Raw genomic sequence first — 18,303 nt, forward strand, 5'->3', positions numbered from 1 at the left:
TCTTTTATAAAAGGTCGGTTTTTGTTCATAAACCCCGAAATTTTGAAACTTTAGGGCACTGATCAACCGCATCTTGAAATTCTCTGTATTGCACAGTACAAATCCAGGATGGAAACTTCTAAGCTCTGTAAGACTTTTTAAAACCTAGATAATACTAAGCTTATACACTTTATACTTACAGTATTTAGAACTACGTATTGAATATCTCGCCATATAGGCTACCTGATCTCAGGATAATGAAAACCTCCAAATAATACTTGTATCTGGATCATCTGAACCTCTCAAACCCTCCACCCAGTTCAATGAAGTTAGCCAAAACAGTCTAAGCTCATGGAGTTTTTAATGTACTATGAATGGTTTTCATTGCAATAACATAAATAATTCAATATGAAAGATATGAAAATTAAATTTTAATGTCAAATGTTTCAGTTAAAATTACTAACCCTTCTAAAGTAATTATTAGGAAACTATTAGACATGATTTATTTACCTTTCAAATATCTAATTGTAACCCACGAGAAGAATACCATCACCGCATGATGATAAACGTGTAGAAAGGTTACATGAGATGTTTTATGCCGTAATATCATAAAAACCTGAAACAATACATTTTAATACATAGTACTTACTTAAATTATGTATTGTAATACAAATAGTATGCAAGTAGGTATAGTAAGTGGAAATTTAACATTTACGACATTACGTAGAAAACTCCTTTTCAACAACGATAAATGCTTTTCTAGAACTGTTATTTATTATCTATTTTCGTTCGGATAAAATTTGTTGAAGCGTCTGAAGAAAACAGTGAAACCAGTTTTCCTGTAATATATTATACAATTTAATGATCAACAGATGTGTTTTTTTTTTAAATCGTGACAGAGTAGGCTACTACATCGTTTAGAGTTTCGCATATTGATTCTGAGCCAGAAATAGGACAGATTAAAGGAACTCAGTTTAATAATTTCAATGATCAGCTCATACTATATAAACTCTTTCCATTGCTTTGCTAGGTAGTGTTTTTCGTATAATTTATAGTCATTAGCGGTTCAGCGTACCAAAGATAAAATATTTTAATAACTTTAATCATAATTACTTTACGATGACTCTTAAAGTTGTAATAAACAAGGAGTTAATTGTTTTAATTTATACAATCTCATAGTGCATACAAAATCTTAGTAAATTCATTGGCATGTTTTCTAAATAGCTGAGGCTTGCAATATTTTATGCCTTCTTTGAATGAGCAATACATTTACTAGCCTTTCATATATATATGAATAGTATTTATCTTCAGTATAATTTAGAAAAGCATTTTGTTTTCAATGTTAAGACTAAAAGATACTTTAATTTATAATTCTTCGGATATTTATTATCAAGAAAGTAGGGGTGGAATAGTTATATTTTGATTAAAAGCATCCTACGTAATTTAGCTTTCTCATCTCTATGGTTTTACAACAATTCTAAAACATCGTTTAATATAATATCATAAGGTTAAATATGGGAACCTAACGTGTTTTTTGGAACGCCAAAATTTTTAACAGCAATACGAGAAGGTTGCACGATATCTAATTAACTTTAACTAAACATGTTCAAGTTTTATTTAAAAATTATTATATTAAGAGTTTTTAATAGTAACTATTTATATTTATTTTTCAAAAGTGTTGATTTAGATTACAATACAGTGTAGTAATGTATATTGTTCAAATCTGTGAGCCCTTACATTCATTAAACTTATCTCATTAGATCTTATTTTTATACAAAAAATTTTAAATTCTAAGCCTTTCGAAATTACTTAATTATAATAACTGCTGTACAAAATTATGTACAATAGCGTCCAAATTTATAAAAATAATGACATGATTATTACATAAATTTTCAGTATGGAAAAAAGTACAGTTAAATTCATAGCACTTTAAATAAAATTCCTGATAAAGTAAAAGTATAAAATTCTTGTCTTCACTCCACCTGGATTTTCTTCAATTAAAGTAAGACATTTAGATAATTTTGTAATAAGTCAAAAATAAAAGCCGTCGTTGAGTAAAAAAGTGAAATTTTGTACATTATGCATTTGTTTTATGCTTCTTAATTAAAGTTATATTAAAGATTAAGCTATATTATATAGTCGACAAAACAGTTTTCAAAACCTAATAGGTCGTAGCCCTAAAATATCATCGATATATAAAATTTATTCCAAATAGACCCTAATAAACTCTGTCAATTAAATCATATTTACTGTAATAATTTAAAATAGCTACTTGTCACGTGTTAATTCTTCCTTTCCTATCAGCAAAAACATATTTTAAAACCGTATATAATATCATGTTCTGATTTGGCAAAAATAAATATAGATTATAAAAAGTGCATGGATCATCATCTACACAATGTTATTATTTTGTACGCATTATTGCTAGACGAATTAAGTTAATATGGCTCACCGTATCTATAAGATCCAACAGCTTCAACACAAGGTAATGCCAGCTTCCCAGCAGATACTGAAAAATTAAATCAACAGTTATTATTTATTAATTTTTGTAACTATTAAATGGTGATAAAAAACAAAAAATAATGCTAATATACTTTAACTAAAATATCAATCTATTTGTTAAACGTTTTACTGTTTATTCATATATAAATAATATTGTATATAAATGGTAATAGCCTTATTTTATAAGTATATTATATTTGCAAGTATTTTAATAGCCGTATATATAAGTGTGTATATATATATATTTAAATTGTACCCGGATTAAAATAAATCCGGGTTCGACTCCCGGCGGAGCAAGTACTTTTTGCGATTCAATGTTTATTGAAATTATATATATATAAATATAATTATACACATATATATATATATATATATATATATATATATATATATATATATATATATATATATATATATATACAGGGTGTCCCAAAATTACAGGACAAAACTTCACCAAATTGTTCAGGAGGTCAAACTGAACGAAAAATGTTATTCGATGTACAGTCCTACCTTGCTTCGTTTACCTTAAATCGGTCATTTTGTTTTTTACATACAATTAATTTTATTTTCAATACTGGTTTACCGATTTTGTTGAAACTTGGCATAAATATTATAAACATAAACATAAGGTGTAAAAAATATTTTTTAAATATCTTATGTGTATATTTTTTAAATGGCGGCCATTTAAAATAATAAAACTTAAATAGCTTGAAAACCCACCGTTTTGTCAAAAAATGTTGAGAGTACTAGGTTTTTGTGAATTGTGTAACAGATCCAACGTTACCATTTCTATGAAACTCGGTTCATAAATGGGCTGGTTGTCGAAGTTTATGTCCGTCTGGACAGGGTGGTTGCGTATTTCCCAGGCGCCAAGACAACAATGGACTTCAATGAGATTATAACAAAAATAATATTTAATGCTCCAAAATACATTGTGTTAACTAAGGAGTAATTGGCTTGGATATTTAAGTTTACCCTCTAAACAGCTGCGTTATAACAATAGAAAACTAATTGTGTTTAAACAATAGTTTAATAAAAACAGCTGTTCAACTGAAACGTTTGCTTTTGATTTGAATTCAGGCACATACAATAATGAGTATGTTACTAGAAAGGATGATGTCCAGACGGATATAAAATTCGACAACCAGCCCATTTATGAACCGATTTTCATACAAATGGTAACGTTGGATTTGTTACAAAATTCGCAGAAACCTAGTATTTTGAACATTTTTTGATAAAACGGTTGGTTTTCAAGTTATTTAAGTTTTAATGTTTTAAATGGCCGCCTTTTTGAAAATACACATAAGATTGAAAAAAAAAAATTTTTACAACTTATGTTCATGTTTATAATATTTATGCCAAGTTTAAACAAAATCGGTAAACCCGTATTGAAAATAAAATTAATTGTAATGTAAAAAAACAAAATGGCCGATCTAAGGTAAACGAAGCAAGATAGGACTATACATTATATAAAATATTTCGTTCAGTTTGACCTCCTGAACAATTTGGTGAAGTTTGGTCCAGTAATTTTGGGGCACCCTGTATATATTATATATGTACACTTATAAAGGTACTAGCAGGTACCCACTTCTTTGTACGCATTTTAGTAGGTGGGCCACTGCTGATTTCCGACGCCAATGGTGAGTTTGACTTTGATCTTAGTAAGTTTTGTTTCATACTCGGTTTTCCCTTGTTTTGTGATAAATCTTTTTTCGCAGATCAGAGAAATTTAGTAAGGCATTTACTAAAATGGGTTTTATAAGTCTTTAGATTTATAGTAAAATTTAGACAGTAACCTTATCTTATAGGCCTAATAGGATCTAATAGGCCTACTTAAATTTTTTTATATCCATACACTAAAAATATTGTTAACATTTCACAAAATGTAAAAGGGAAATTGGTACATTAGTTCAAAAGCACAGTTCAGCGAACTTTCAACCAGCACCGACTTTAAAGAGAGTCTTTGGAGTCAAATTTTTGATCGCGTTTTATTCTCGGACATTTTAATAAGTAGATGAGTACTTAATCACTGAAGTATAAAATGGCATGAAAAATAATGGTTATTCCTTAGAAAACTTACTCAATATAAATAAAAAAAATATTGATCAATATTTACACACAGAACAGTTTATTAAACTAGAAATGCTTTTTTAATTATTATTTCACACCTTTAGAACCCAAAATGGAATTTTTCGCAATTTTAAGGACCAGTGGGCTATAGCCCGGAGGGATTCTCGAAATGAGAATTGGCCTTATATACATCCCATGGACCGTAATATTTTCCATCTAATATTGCAGTACGATCGGTTGAATGTTTTCAGCGTGAAAGCAAAACAAACAAACAAAGGTGCTTTCCCATTTAAAATATTATTAGGACGGGTATGTAAATATATATACTGTCTGGTTAACGACCAGCAAAAGCCATGGAATATAGATACAGTAAATGTGGTACAAAACTTATATTGTAACCTAGAAGCGCACCCAGAAAGAATATTTATCTCCAATCTCAATGTTCTACCTCGTTCGCAGATTGTAAAAATACCGTAATAAACAGTCTTTTCTGCATCATTAACACATGTTGTTAATTGAAAGAGGATCTTTATAATGTCATCGACTGTTCTTTGTAAACGTTGTGTTATGACAGTGTAACAGTATGTTTCATTAATGTAACTAAGTTAGAGTAAACTAGATAATATTATAGTTATAATCTTATTGTCTTATTTAAACAATATCTGGAATCAATGTTGAGCAGAGAGGCTATTCAAGACAGAAAATTATGAGATTTAGGTAAATGTATTATAAGTACCTTACATTTAAATGTTAATATCTAGTGGTTGGTCAGTAATGTAATTAGATATAAAATACAAGTAAAACTATAGATTTTAAGACTTTTATTTAGATGTTAGTTCTCAGACCTCCTTACGTAACATCATCTAAATTACAGCAACGAAGCAACCTCAAATGTAACATCAAAAAGATCTTTGACTAAAAGTAAATTACAATGGCAAGCCTTATAACTTTATAATCACAGTAGGCTTCTCGAACCTGTGTATATAATATATTTTCTTGGTGGGGAAATAATTTACACTTAAATATGGCATAAACTGCTATGACTAGAGTATGTTATAATAGTTATACATATACAGTTTTTACATATTTTATTGGATGGTGCAAGAAGGATATCTCACCCCTTGTGTCGGAAATATAATTCATGCCAATGAGAATTGCTCATAAACGCTTAAAACCTAAAATTGATATCTTAACACGTAAAGATTTTAATCATGGATAATGATATATTATGTACATAAAACATACCTACATCCGTCTCTGCGCTACTTACAGCCACATCATTCATTACAACATTAGTGCGTAACCGAAAAGCTAAGTAGTTTGATAACATGATTCACCTACAGGGCTACAAGGCCCTACAATAGTTTGATTGTTACTAGAGCTAATCAATCATATATCGTGGAGTAATGAATATAATTCGAGCAATTTAATACTTAAATCAAAAATAGGTTAGAAAATTTGAATATCTTCCAGTGACTATCACTTAATTTTGGAGCATTTAGAATATCATTCAAAACGAATATGACATGGTGCCATGTTTTTCAATCCAAAAACGCATGCGACGTCGCGGGTAACTGTTGGTTTTATCTACCTCATTATTATTAATACATGAATTCTCACTTTTTTATAAAATACTGATATTTAATAATGATTGACTTTTAACGTTAATTTGTATAATATGCTTTATGCGAATAAAATCAATACATACTGAACTCAAAAAGGTATATAACCTACTCATTATTAGCTGTAAATCAATGCAATATATATTTACAATTAATTACAAATAGAAATTGAGTTTTGGACTAGATCATCGTTATGTCACCTTTTTTACATATATTCCTTTGATCGCTAAAAATGTTAAAAGTGTAGTAAATTTAAATTGAGAGAATCCAACTAAAACCGAATATACTACTAGAAACAAGTCTATTTTATTATCAAGATAATCCACAATCTGTTTGTAAACTAGCTTCCGTACTATTATAAAGTGTTAGGCCCAACAATAAAATGTAAAATATAGGCTACTAGTAGTATTTTTGTGGCATCATCTAGACAAAAGAGCTCAGGAGTTAAGGACGGACAGATAAGTTACAGGAATCTCGTAATATTTATACACTTAGAAGAATATTTTTTCTCGTAAAGTATTTTAGCAAGAGGAATTGCTTTATTCGATCACCTCCTTCCCTATAAATATCAATGTTGTACCATGACATTATACAGGACGGGAATCATTATACTGATACACTATCCTTCTAAATATAATACTATAAATATGCTGTGACTTTTATAACCAAACAAAATATTAACTAATTAAAAATCATAAAATTATTAGCCTAAATTTTTTCTTCTCATTTTACAGTTAGTCGGCTAAATTGTTTCTGTTAATTATTCTGAAAAACCACTTACCAAATACTTCAATTCTTCTAAACCACCAAATTGTTGCGGGATGGAACAGCTTATTCTGATCAGAAACGGCACTGGATACACTTTATCCTGAGTTTGAGGTGTCAATAGCTGTGACATTGTACATTTAAAATTTCTATGGTACTTCAATTTTGTAGAACACACGTTGATTTCACATGCAAAATAATCTATGAATGTAACAGTGTAATTTATTAAAATTTACATAAAATATCTGAATAAGTAAGTAGTTAAGACAGTGGCAGTTTTACGATGCGCTCACAAAGAAATAAAATAACAGATTGAAGATCTCGATACTTTTTCTCACTAATTTTGGTTTTATCAGTATCGTGAAAGTAATACAGTCTGTGGCAGTCACTGATCTAACGAAAATATAGGTGAAACTGGGCAGGTGATTATATGAGTATTATAAGTATTGTATATTATGTTTAGTACTATAAATAAGTTACTCTCTAACCATCCCTTATCAAATAAAGTACCATAAGTTTTTAAAAATTTGTTTACAAAACTTTTCAATACATTGAAAATATCACTGTCTTTCCTATATGGTATCTAATGATACTTAATTTGTAATCTAAATGCAAAGCTCTTTGTCTGAAACCATTTCCCTCTAATATTGTAATAATATGTGTAATAAAATCTAACATTATATAGCTGCGATGTGATTAAATGACAAAATGCCAGAGTGTGTTGTAAATATCAAATTATGTTGTCCAAATCTGTCCTGCTCTGAAGGAATTTGATAAACTCATCCACACTGGTCAAGACCTCACTGAATATTTCCACCCATGCCATATACTAAGTCAACTTTTCTAAGTATGGCAAACCCTTAGGAATAAGAGAGTAACATTGTTTACCTTCGGTGGTAAATAAATTACTAAGCATTAATTTCAATTGCATTTTTAACATTGAACAGTACTTTTCACTTGAATACATATAAAAAACTGATCAGTTACTGCTAAAAAAAAATAGAAACGTTGGAAAAAATCCTTAGTTTTACTAGTTAATCAAGAGATACCCATTCCCATGCTATAAAAGTGAGCACTTGGTTACTTTCAGCTGTGTGACAGGTGGTACAGTGACATATTGTCTCTCTACCTCGCTATGTGATAGGAAGTGGTGAGTTGATGCCGAGAAAGATGATGAAAGAGAGACAGATGGCGGGGGGGGGAGAGAGAGAGAGAGAGAGAATTTTCAACTGTTTCACAATAAAGTATGTAGCCATCGCATACCTTGTCTCTGTTTATAAGACTTTATATACGGTACTTTATAATACTAGTCTAAATCAAATAAAGTTTTTGTCAGTTCTTTATTTATATTTCTGTCTGTTGTGTCTGAAATAAACAATAGTCGTGTTTAAATGATAGTAAATTGTTAAAAGTAATTTGTAATTCTAACGGTTTATTTTACCATATTTTATGTACTTTGATACTTGCATTAGGTCTATGTTAATTTTTTTTATTTATAAGATACTTCGAAAATTATATTTCAAGATTAGTAAATATTTTGACACTTGTGAAGCATGTGCCATTTTACTGCTACACTTTTTTATCTACAGTTTTACCAACATAAGCTAGGTTCTGTGTAAATGTTTATTAAACGGGTGGTCACAATAATTTATTTCTTATTGGGCAGGCGTACTACCTATTTAAGTAATAATAAGTTATTAAAATGGTTTTAAATGTGTAAATCTTAATGTACTTTGTAACTAAACAACATAAAAAATGGGATATGTACAGTATTTAAGTATTTTAACAAAGTAGTACATTCGAATAAAGTTTGTTTTTACTACGGTTCTTACTACATTACTTTTGGTAAATGAGGTATTATCGAACAATAACGGCTAGTAGTTCAATATTGAAATGGTAAATATATAGAGGTATGTGCAATTAGGTTATTTGAATTTAAAATGTGTGTATGTTAATTAGGTTATTAGGTTATTTGAATTTGAAATGTGTGTATGTTTCCATTATTTATAGGACAAATATTGACTAAAAAAACTATTTTATTTTTAGGTTTTGAAACAATTACTTACAGTATATTTAAGTTATACTTTATACTAGTGCAATATTTTCTTTTTTATTTCACGGAACACATCGTTAGTGTAAACTATTATAAGGTTAATATCCATAAACATCTCTACTAATTTGTACTTACATGAAATACGATGATCGAATTGTAAAACACTTGCACTATATTGTACAGTCTCATCACAAATCCAAGTCTGTAAGGCGGCCTGCCTTCCATATATTTGGGTCCTAACTTTAAAACAATCAGTAGGTAAATAGCGAGAATTGTTATCATAGGATATGGAGTTTGGACAAGAAACCATTCTTCCATGATTTTACCTGAAAATATATAAACAATTTTATGACAGTAGCTTACTTCTTACAATTGGGTTCTTTCGCAGAATCAAAATTTGATAAGACTTAACACGACGTAACATTAAAGCAACTAAATCGTGTATGGATTGAAAAATAAATAGAACAGAATACGTTCACACCCACGCTTCTCTCTGACATGTCTTCAAAGAGTACAAACGTTTCAAACTTCTTGACTTAGATGTGTAACAGCATGTGTAACTCTAACAGGTTATACTTATTGAAATATGTAATTATTAACAAGAAAGGGACAATTCCGACACCTATAAAAGTATTATTTAAAACGAGGCATAAGTGTTTGCTTGACTAATGCCAAAACCGTTAGAAGAAAACATATAAAATACGTAATATAGATTTACATTTTGTATATAATATATGAATATAGATTGGTTATTGGAATATAGCGTTATCTATTCAGTAAAACTGTTTACAATGATAACTCGTTCTAAAATGTGCTCAATTATGTATTTATATTTTTAATTTTTTCTAAAACCATAAGCAATTTTAAATCTATAGTTAATCTGTTATTTATAGTTATAGCATACTTGTTACTCACCGCTATCCATAAAGTTTGATTGGAATTCGTCTGAAAACGTTTCATTTTGGTTACAATCTGTAGTTTCTTCTGTCATTTTTTGCTCTACGAACTAAAATCTTCGTACATAAATACAAACACAATCAGTAATATATTATTCTAATCGAAACTAGTACTTTTTATTATTAACAGTATTACACCAAAACACTGTACTCGTAACCGAAGCACATTGTTTTTAATTCCGTTAGTCAATGTTGCTACATATTTGTAATTGGTTGTAAAGTACGAGTAAGTAAACTTTCTACTTTATATGAAAGCCACTTTGAAATTATGTATAGTAATCTAACAAGTAATTTTGTTCACTATATTTTAAACGGATGGAGACAAATAAAATAAAAAAGTAGTACAATATACATGTGACATAACAACAACAGTTACCGTTATACTACTGAGCTAAATTTAGGATCAATGACGAACCGTTAACTATGCAAAGCAAGGCCAGACAGTAGCAAGGTTAAAGGGATTGTATGGTAATGCCAGAAAGTCTCTTAAGTAATTGGAGGTTCTGCATTCATTTTCATGACTAACGTTGCTTACTCCCATTACAAGTTGTTTGCGTTAATTGCCTTTGGATTGCTAATACATCCCTATTGTGCAATTAATCCCACTACTCGTTATTAAATGTACCCATAAATGTTCCCAAATTTAACTAAACACCGGCTCATAATTTGTCTTTATTCTAATTTAGAACGATGATTCAAGTTGGTTTGTTACTATTCGTAACGTGTAACAACGTATCTGAGTTGTTACCATTACTGTTTTGCTGTTGCTGTAAATAATGACTTAGTCTTTGATTAATACAAACATTTATATTTATAACATATAATACATTTACATACATTATATGCAGGGAAAATCAAATTGTACTTCAAACTCATTCTGTAAAAATAATTTAGTTAAACTCTACCGTAAATATATAACTTTGTTATCATGTAAGTATATAAAGAATTTACTTTAAACTATGAAAAAAAATAAAAAGTTTAATTCGGAATGGAAGAAGACTAAATGGATTTCTAATTTAAAATACAAATCAATTCGATAAAGATTTATTTATTATGCTACTTTATTTGTGCCGTCATGGTAACCCACAAGACTACAGTAAACCTTTTTGCTGATGCTCACACAAACCCTGCGGAGTAACTTATGACATCATCAAACGTAAAAAATTTAAAACTTTACGGAAGTTCATTAAAACAATATCTTGTAGGCAAACAGAAAGTAATTAAACTCTTCGCGACCCCGAAGCGATAAGCTTCGTTAACGCACGCTCGGCCAATAACGTATGTGGCTGTTGATACAAGAAGTAATAAGATGAGGTTAATGATTCTTAAAGAGGAAATCTAGTCATATCAACTAATTTCGTAATTAAATTAAATGTTATAAATTAAAATACTGTAAGAAGTTATTTGAAAGTTGTACGCATTTATTTTACTGTAAAAAAACGCTACAAAACAATATATTCATAAATCCTCTATATAAACTTTCGGCTGATTATTGAATACAAATTACGATTTCAAACAATTACTCATAAGGTTATAGTTATTGTATTCATCTCACAAGTAAATATTAATCGCAAATCGGCAAATTCTTTGGAATTCGTGGAAGGTTTTTATGAACTTTATGTCACGGTTATTAAAAAAAATTCATCCGGAGCATTTTGGAATTCGGAATAAATGCCAGTATTTATGTTTCACAATTTAATTTAACTGAAACTAAATAACTGTTGAGTAATTTCAAATGAAGGTGACAGTTGCCAAAACATATGCTTATGTTTAAATTTTGTAAAATAATAAGTATATTTATCAGTATTTTAATTCATGTATCAAAGACTTAATGTATAACTTTCACTAATATCTGCAGTGTTAATACCTAACTTTCCCTCTAAATTCCACCAGTGACCAATTAAAAGCATTTAATGTACTGTATGTTATCTAAAAACTTTTACAACACCAACCTTAATGAATAAAGCTGTCAATATATTTATTTAAGGTACTCCAAACTGGTGGAATTCTCTCAATTAAAAATATAGGATTTTAACATTGTCTTAAGGGAAAACGTTAAAAAAATTTACAATAACATGCTTCAATGATCTATTCTTCGTAATCTTCAGTCCAAAAATGGAACTATAATGCAAAACCTTACAAACGATTATTTTGAAATGTTGCATGAACTTACACAGGATACAACTCTTATACCGGAAATAGATATGAGTTAGGCCGGATGTACATCTAGACCGTAGCAAACCTACGAATATTTTATTTGGATGTGACTAGAAGTATTTCCGGAAGTCAACGATTTTTACCTAACTAGACATCCGAGAGCTACATATGTATATACCTTTTTCGGGACAATAATGCACCGGTCAAAACAACTATGGCACCGAAAATGCATTTAAACCGCCTAGATTATATAAGATTTAAGTTTATTAGGCTTTTCAGTCCTACGTATGTATATAGTTTGTCTTCGTCAAGACAAGTAAAATTCTTCTATACCACTGCAAAGACCAAGACCGAATTTGTATGACAAGGGCTAGAATTAAAAACTTTTTAAATGAGGTAGGTTCCCGAAAACTATTTATTTGTATATTAATAATCGGAGCAACAAGGCTAAATCAGCTGCAATGACAAAAATATAACTAATCAGACCAGAAATGCTCCTATACGTGCAAAATATGGTAGGAGAGTCAAGGTTCCACATTGTACTCGCTTAAGCATTAGTACAAAAATAATATTTACCTGATGATACGTATGTAAAACGTCATAGGACTCCGTAATATTACATCATAAGCAATTTTAATAATATTATAATGCCTTTTGATTTATAAAATTGCATGCAAAGCCACGAGTACCAGCTAGAGGGTACTAGTTGCTTTACGATGGTATGATTTTATATTTGTATACGTTAGTAATTTGTATAATATGCATAGAATTATACTGAAGAATTGCTTAAATTCATAATATAAAGTTATGAGTAGGTAATTTTTAAACAGTAAATTTTTAATAATTTATTTCATTATTGTTTGATGCATTGAAATATATTAGTCCTAAACATTATATAGAACTCTTTCTTGTCAAGGGGCAACAGGAGTTTCATGCAAAATTTCAGTCTACTTATCATATCTTTCTCCAGATATCTTCTAACATGATACATTCAAATTTTTGTTCATTAATTCCAGTTTTGTATCAGAGTTTAAATAAAAAATATATGAAATCACCTAACGAATATTTAACTGCTGGAGTAGTTTGATATATGCTTTTATATGTCTCATGTTAAAATGTCATATGAGTATTATTCAGTTTGTTCACAAATCGATTTATTCTGCTGTTTTCTCGTTGACTTCTATAAGACCAAAATAAATATATCTCTTAACGCTCAGCCAATTCTCATAGTATGACGTGCATCATCATTGATCTCATTGTTACAATTGCTGGTAGCAAAAATTTTAAAATCAATTGGTCTGTTCGTTTCCTAGATAGTGTGAGGAAAGACTACTAGTTAAACTAAAATGGTTTTCATATGGTTTCCTAACGCTTAGCTAACAATGGCCCAAGTGCTTAGTATTACGAGATAGTTTTCCTTAATTTATTGATTTTAGGGAAAGCCCTTTACCTGTAAACGGGCACCATACCACTCCGTTTACTATTTCTATTACTGGTAGTTTAGTTTACTATTTTCTTTCTTCTTATTGGTTGTCGATAAACTTCATATATTTTTGATTAATTATACCATGTATAATTTAAAGTATTTTTTATAAAATAATAAATTTATTATCAATACTATGTGCATTCTTATCTATACCTGTATAAAAATGTAATACCTCAAACTGTATTTTTAGCTCTTAACCCGATATATATATTTCAAGTACATGTTTAGTATTTAAAAACATGAGTTAAAAACTATTTATTTTTGGGAAATTACGGTTAAAAGAATATTGGAATGTTGGGATTGGCTTCTTTTCTGGTTCCACTTAGTGCAGTGTATGATCTGATACTATCACAAACTTCATAATATTTTATATTATATAATATTATAACGGCCTGTCCGGCCGTTGGTGTGGTTCGGAAGTCACCTTTAAGCCGTTGGTCCTCAGGTTAAGTGTTATTGAGGGCTTCTTAGCACTAACTTCGCCTGATAAAATAAGACATCTTTACTTTTTATATTTTGGAGTAAAATTTCATCTGAAAAGATAAACAAAACCAACGGCGGAGACGTTTAAAACAAACACTTTTATAGTTTTTACATCACAGATAACTACCAAAGAGCTTTTCTGATTTTCTAGTGTAAAATATATAAGGAGGTGGAGCTTAACTTAACATTAGCATTGAATGTCCTTCACGTCATAGAACCGTTATGTATAAAAATGCATTGAAAATAAACAACTCATATTTTATAAACTTTTTATTCTACAAGGGTATACAAAATTACTATTTACTACATTATATCTATAACGAATTTATTTACTAGTAGGTAAATATATTAAATAATTTAGCTATTTAGGCAGTGTTAAATTTATGGTTTTACCATGTTAACAGTAATGGATTTCATAATTAAATTATTCAATGCGTACAATAATATTCTGTTTAGCATTTCTTACTACAGTTAAGCGTAAAATTCCCTAAGGGTAATGATTTGAAGATCATACACAATATTACGAAGCTTCAATTAAAACAAAACTCTGTCTTTAAGTAACTATAGAATATAAAGATTGGCTTTTGTTTTTGTAAATAGTGTTTTATATACCTAACATTTGAGATACAAACTTTTTCCAAAAGGTAATATTGGTAAAAAATAATCTCCATAAAAAAGCGGTACTAACTGTTACTTTGATATACCACTAAAGGTTCTGCAAAGGGTTTATCTGAACATCCTATGTCGCATAAAGCAAAATAATTGGACAGTTCTTTTAAATTTAATATAATTATTATTATCTACTTAATTTTAACCCGAATACATATTTAATGTAAATAATAAAAATAGAAATATCTTCCGTTTGTTTTTAAATCCAAGAAAGTCGATGGACTCAACATAAGATAAAAATTACAACTATTCCATATTTGAGTTGTTCATTATTTATATTTGCCAACCTGTTACGTTTAACTGATGCATTAAGAATTGCTTGTTTTTATTAAGATTAAAAGAAAAATATAAGGTTTATATTATATATTACTCCTGACAAAGTTTCGGTGAGAATATTTATTTATATTGTTCATATCCTTAACTGTTGATGAAAATGAAGAGAGCTAAAGAGAAAAGTAAATATTTACCACATAACCATTAATTAATCTCACAAACTGAAAATGTCTAACTGGTAATGAAATAAGTTCAACAAAAGGGAACCATATAATTACTTAATATAGAGGTAGGTATACATAGTCTATTCAACATACAACCTAACATTAGCTACTGTTAAATTGGGAATAAACATTTGTTTAAAATTATAAAAACACTTGAATATTCATAAAATGTTATAATATTAGATAATTTAAATAAACATTAAATCACAAAAGTACTTGCTCGAATTTCTAATTTGCCGGGTGAGTGCGCTACCACTACACCATTGAACCCGTACTTTTTACTATTCAATTATTTTGTATTTGATAGTTTCTGTCACATATGTGTTTGAATAACAAACCTAACATATGATCGGATAAAATACATGTCTAACACCTTTTATTGACATTCACTGCATGTGTGTAAGTAGCAATATTTATTGAAATTAAATTAGGCAATTGCCACTTCTACAAATTTATTTTATGTATAATATTAAAAGAAATAATAAGTACGTATGGAAATATTTTTGTTAGAAAACAGCTGTTCGAGAGTCTTGTTGCTCATATTAAACTTGAATGTGATTTATTCATTCATAAAGGGTAGGTTCACTGAATTATAAAACAATTATTAAAAGTCAATGTGTATATGTATCTGGTCTACCATATAAGTTTTATTTATTCAATACTGTTCTGAAATACCTAATAAACCTATATGGTGCCCTATACTTTTTATTCCAACTCAGTGATGCTATAAACCTGATTGTGTTGTTGCTATCGTCATTAAATGTGTAAGTATAAACCATAAATTTGCGTAAATATAAAATAAAAAATAATATAATCTACTAATTCAAAACTAACTATTACAAAAGACACAGACAAGACTAGGTATTATTACAAAAATTGCAATGTTCCTAATAGTATACCTGATTTAAAAAAAACAACATAATAAATAACAAAAAATGTAATAATAACTAAAAAAAGAGGGCAATTAATATCTAGCCAGTTTAAAATTACTGCACTAATTTGAATTACTATTGGTATTGATACCCACATGGTAACAAGATGTGCAATAGAAGGCTCAGAGCGGTTTCTAAATACCAAATAAGGATTATAGCACAACGCTTTGAAAATGTTTTCTTATAGTAATTTTGAAAAGTTTTTTTTTTAAATACAACTTAAATTTTTTATTATAGTAGTTTTAATTTATTTTCCTAAAACAAATTTTTTAAATATATACTTACTAATGAAAAATTTTAAAGCAGTTTGTATAAAAGGTATAACATTTATAAAGTAGCGTACAATAATATTTTATACTCGTATATTATTAACACTATTTAAGACCAAAACTCCCTAATGGACTACTACACGTAGCTCACTTTAGAATTGATCATTTACATTCATAAATGTTTAAGGTTATATTATTGACTTATTAAATCATTAACTTAAGAAACACTTATATATTATAAGCCAGATTTAAAAAATAAAACACGTACATGTAACCTGAACAAATAAACTACATTATAATTTGTACTAAGCTAACTAATACGTTTTAATAGCCTACGAACTGTGAGATTTTCAATTGCAAGTAGTTGTATAGAACTAAAACATACGACCGTAATATAACATACTATTTACAATATGAGTTCCTGATCAAGTGTTTCTTAAAAAATACTTAAATGGAATGAGTGAAGTCGATCAAACATTGAATTCGAAATAGCTTAACTCAGTTTTGGAAGATTTCCGTTCATTTCCTTGCCCTGACAGACATTGGATGATTTCTTTGTTGGTTTAGAATAGGAATTGAAGTAGAAGTTCATGAAGAGCACCGTGAATATGACGCCCTGAAGGAAGGCATAGGCGTTATACGCTGTTTGAAGAGGAGGTACACTGCAAGATATCAGCAGTGCCATGAAGAACACCATCAGAACAAAAAACTGAAACTGAAAGCAGATAATTATTTATTGAACAACACTATTTCATAACTAAGGTATGTTACATGTCTTAAATTCAATCATCCATGGTTTCCATGGTACACTGTTGCAATTGTAAATATACATGATATTGAAACGGTAACAATTATGAACATTTTACAGATTTAGGTATAGGCCTCATTTTGAAGTTTTATTAATATATTTGTTACATATGTTAAACTTTAAATTACTCGTACACAAAACGTTGGCTATCATACATGGAATTCCAAATCAATCGAAGTAACATGAATTAAATAATAATAATAATGTTTGAATTTATATTTCACATATAAATGTGCTCCATAATATCATGGAATGAAAATTAGGAAATAGATGTTTCTAAAGCACTATAATTAAACGTGTTTTATTAAATTTTATGTAATTAAAATAACAATCTAATATTTGTATTTGATGGTGACGTATTTACTTTTATTTTTTATATATTCATAATAATGTATAATATACTATATAATAGAAATATAAATGTGTCTGCCCTATATTCGTGTGTGTATCACTGTCATCTTAAAACTACTATGCCGATTATAATGAAATTTCAAATGGACATTCTTAAGGTCCTTGGTTAGCATATAGGCTATCATTATTTCTAAAATTCATCCTGGCTACTATTCACTGGTTTCTAAAGTTTAACAGCATACACATATGATTAATTAACACAGCCTGTGAAGTGTAAGTAACTGTTCTGTGTAAAAATTGTTTTATTAAAGAATAACCATATGTTTAATTAATTTTATTAATATTTTCAATAAGTTTACATTTATATTGTGAAAACATAGTGTAAGATTTGATAGACACAACTTAAATGCAACTTTTCTTAAATCTGCAGATAAGAAATTTAAAGTTTATAAACCTTTAAGTAGCACTAGGCCTTGTGTGACTTTTCAATAATAACTCTCTCTTAAAGGTCACAGGAGCAGCAGATAGAAGCCAAAAGCAAATACAAATTTAAGGAAATATATTTTATTGAAATATATATAACATATTAAATAATGGATATTACTTATAAACTATGAATTCCCAACATTTCAAGAGATACAGATTATGGGTAAGATTAATAAACAATTTCGTATTCTTCAAATGATATAATCTAGTAAATAATG

The 18,303-nt window shown here is 28.7% G+C and overlaps 1 protein-coding gene across 1 annotated transcript in view; it reads right to left on the reverse strand.

Moving 5' to 3' along the window:
• Positions 1–18,303, reverse strand: part of LOC124354525 — a 52,722-nt gene that overhangs the window by 19,838 nt on the left and 14,581 nt on the right. Inside the window, exons 8-12 of the mRNA XM_046805055.1 lie at positions 16,939–17,155; positions 9,127–9,317; positions 6,955–7,062; positions 2,432–2,488; positions 490–595 (exon numbers count right to left, since the gene is read on the reverse strand). Of these exons, the coding sequence (XP_046661011.1) occupies positions 490–595; positions 2,432–2,488; positions 6,955–7,062; positions 9,127–9,317; positions 16,939–17,155 (679 nt within the window). The remainder of the gene's footprint in view (positions 1–489; positions 596–2,431; positions 2,489–6,954; positions 7,063–9,126; positions 9,318–16,938; positions 17,156–18,303) is intronic.

This window comes from Homalodisca vitripennis, chromosome 1 (genome assembly GCF_021130785.1).
Source record: "Homalodisca vitripennis isolate AUS2020 chromosome 1, UT_GWSS_2.1, whole genome shotgun sequence".
Taxonomy (NCBI): domain Eukaryota; kingdom Metazoa; phylum Arthropoda; class Insecta; order Hemiptera; family Cicadellidae; genus Homalodisca; species Homalodisca vitripennis.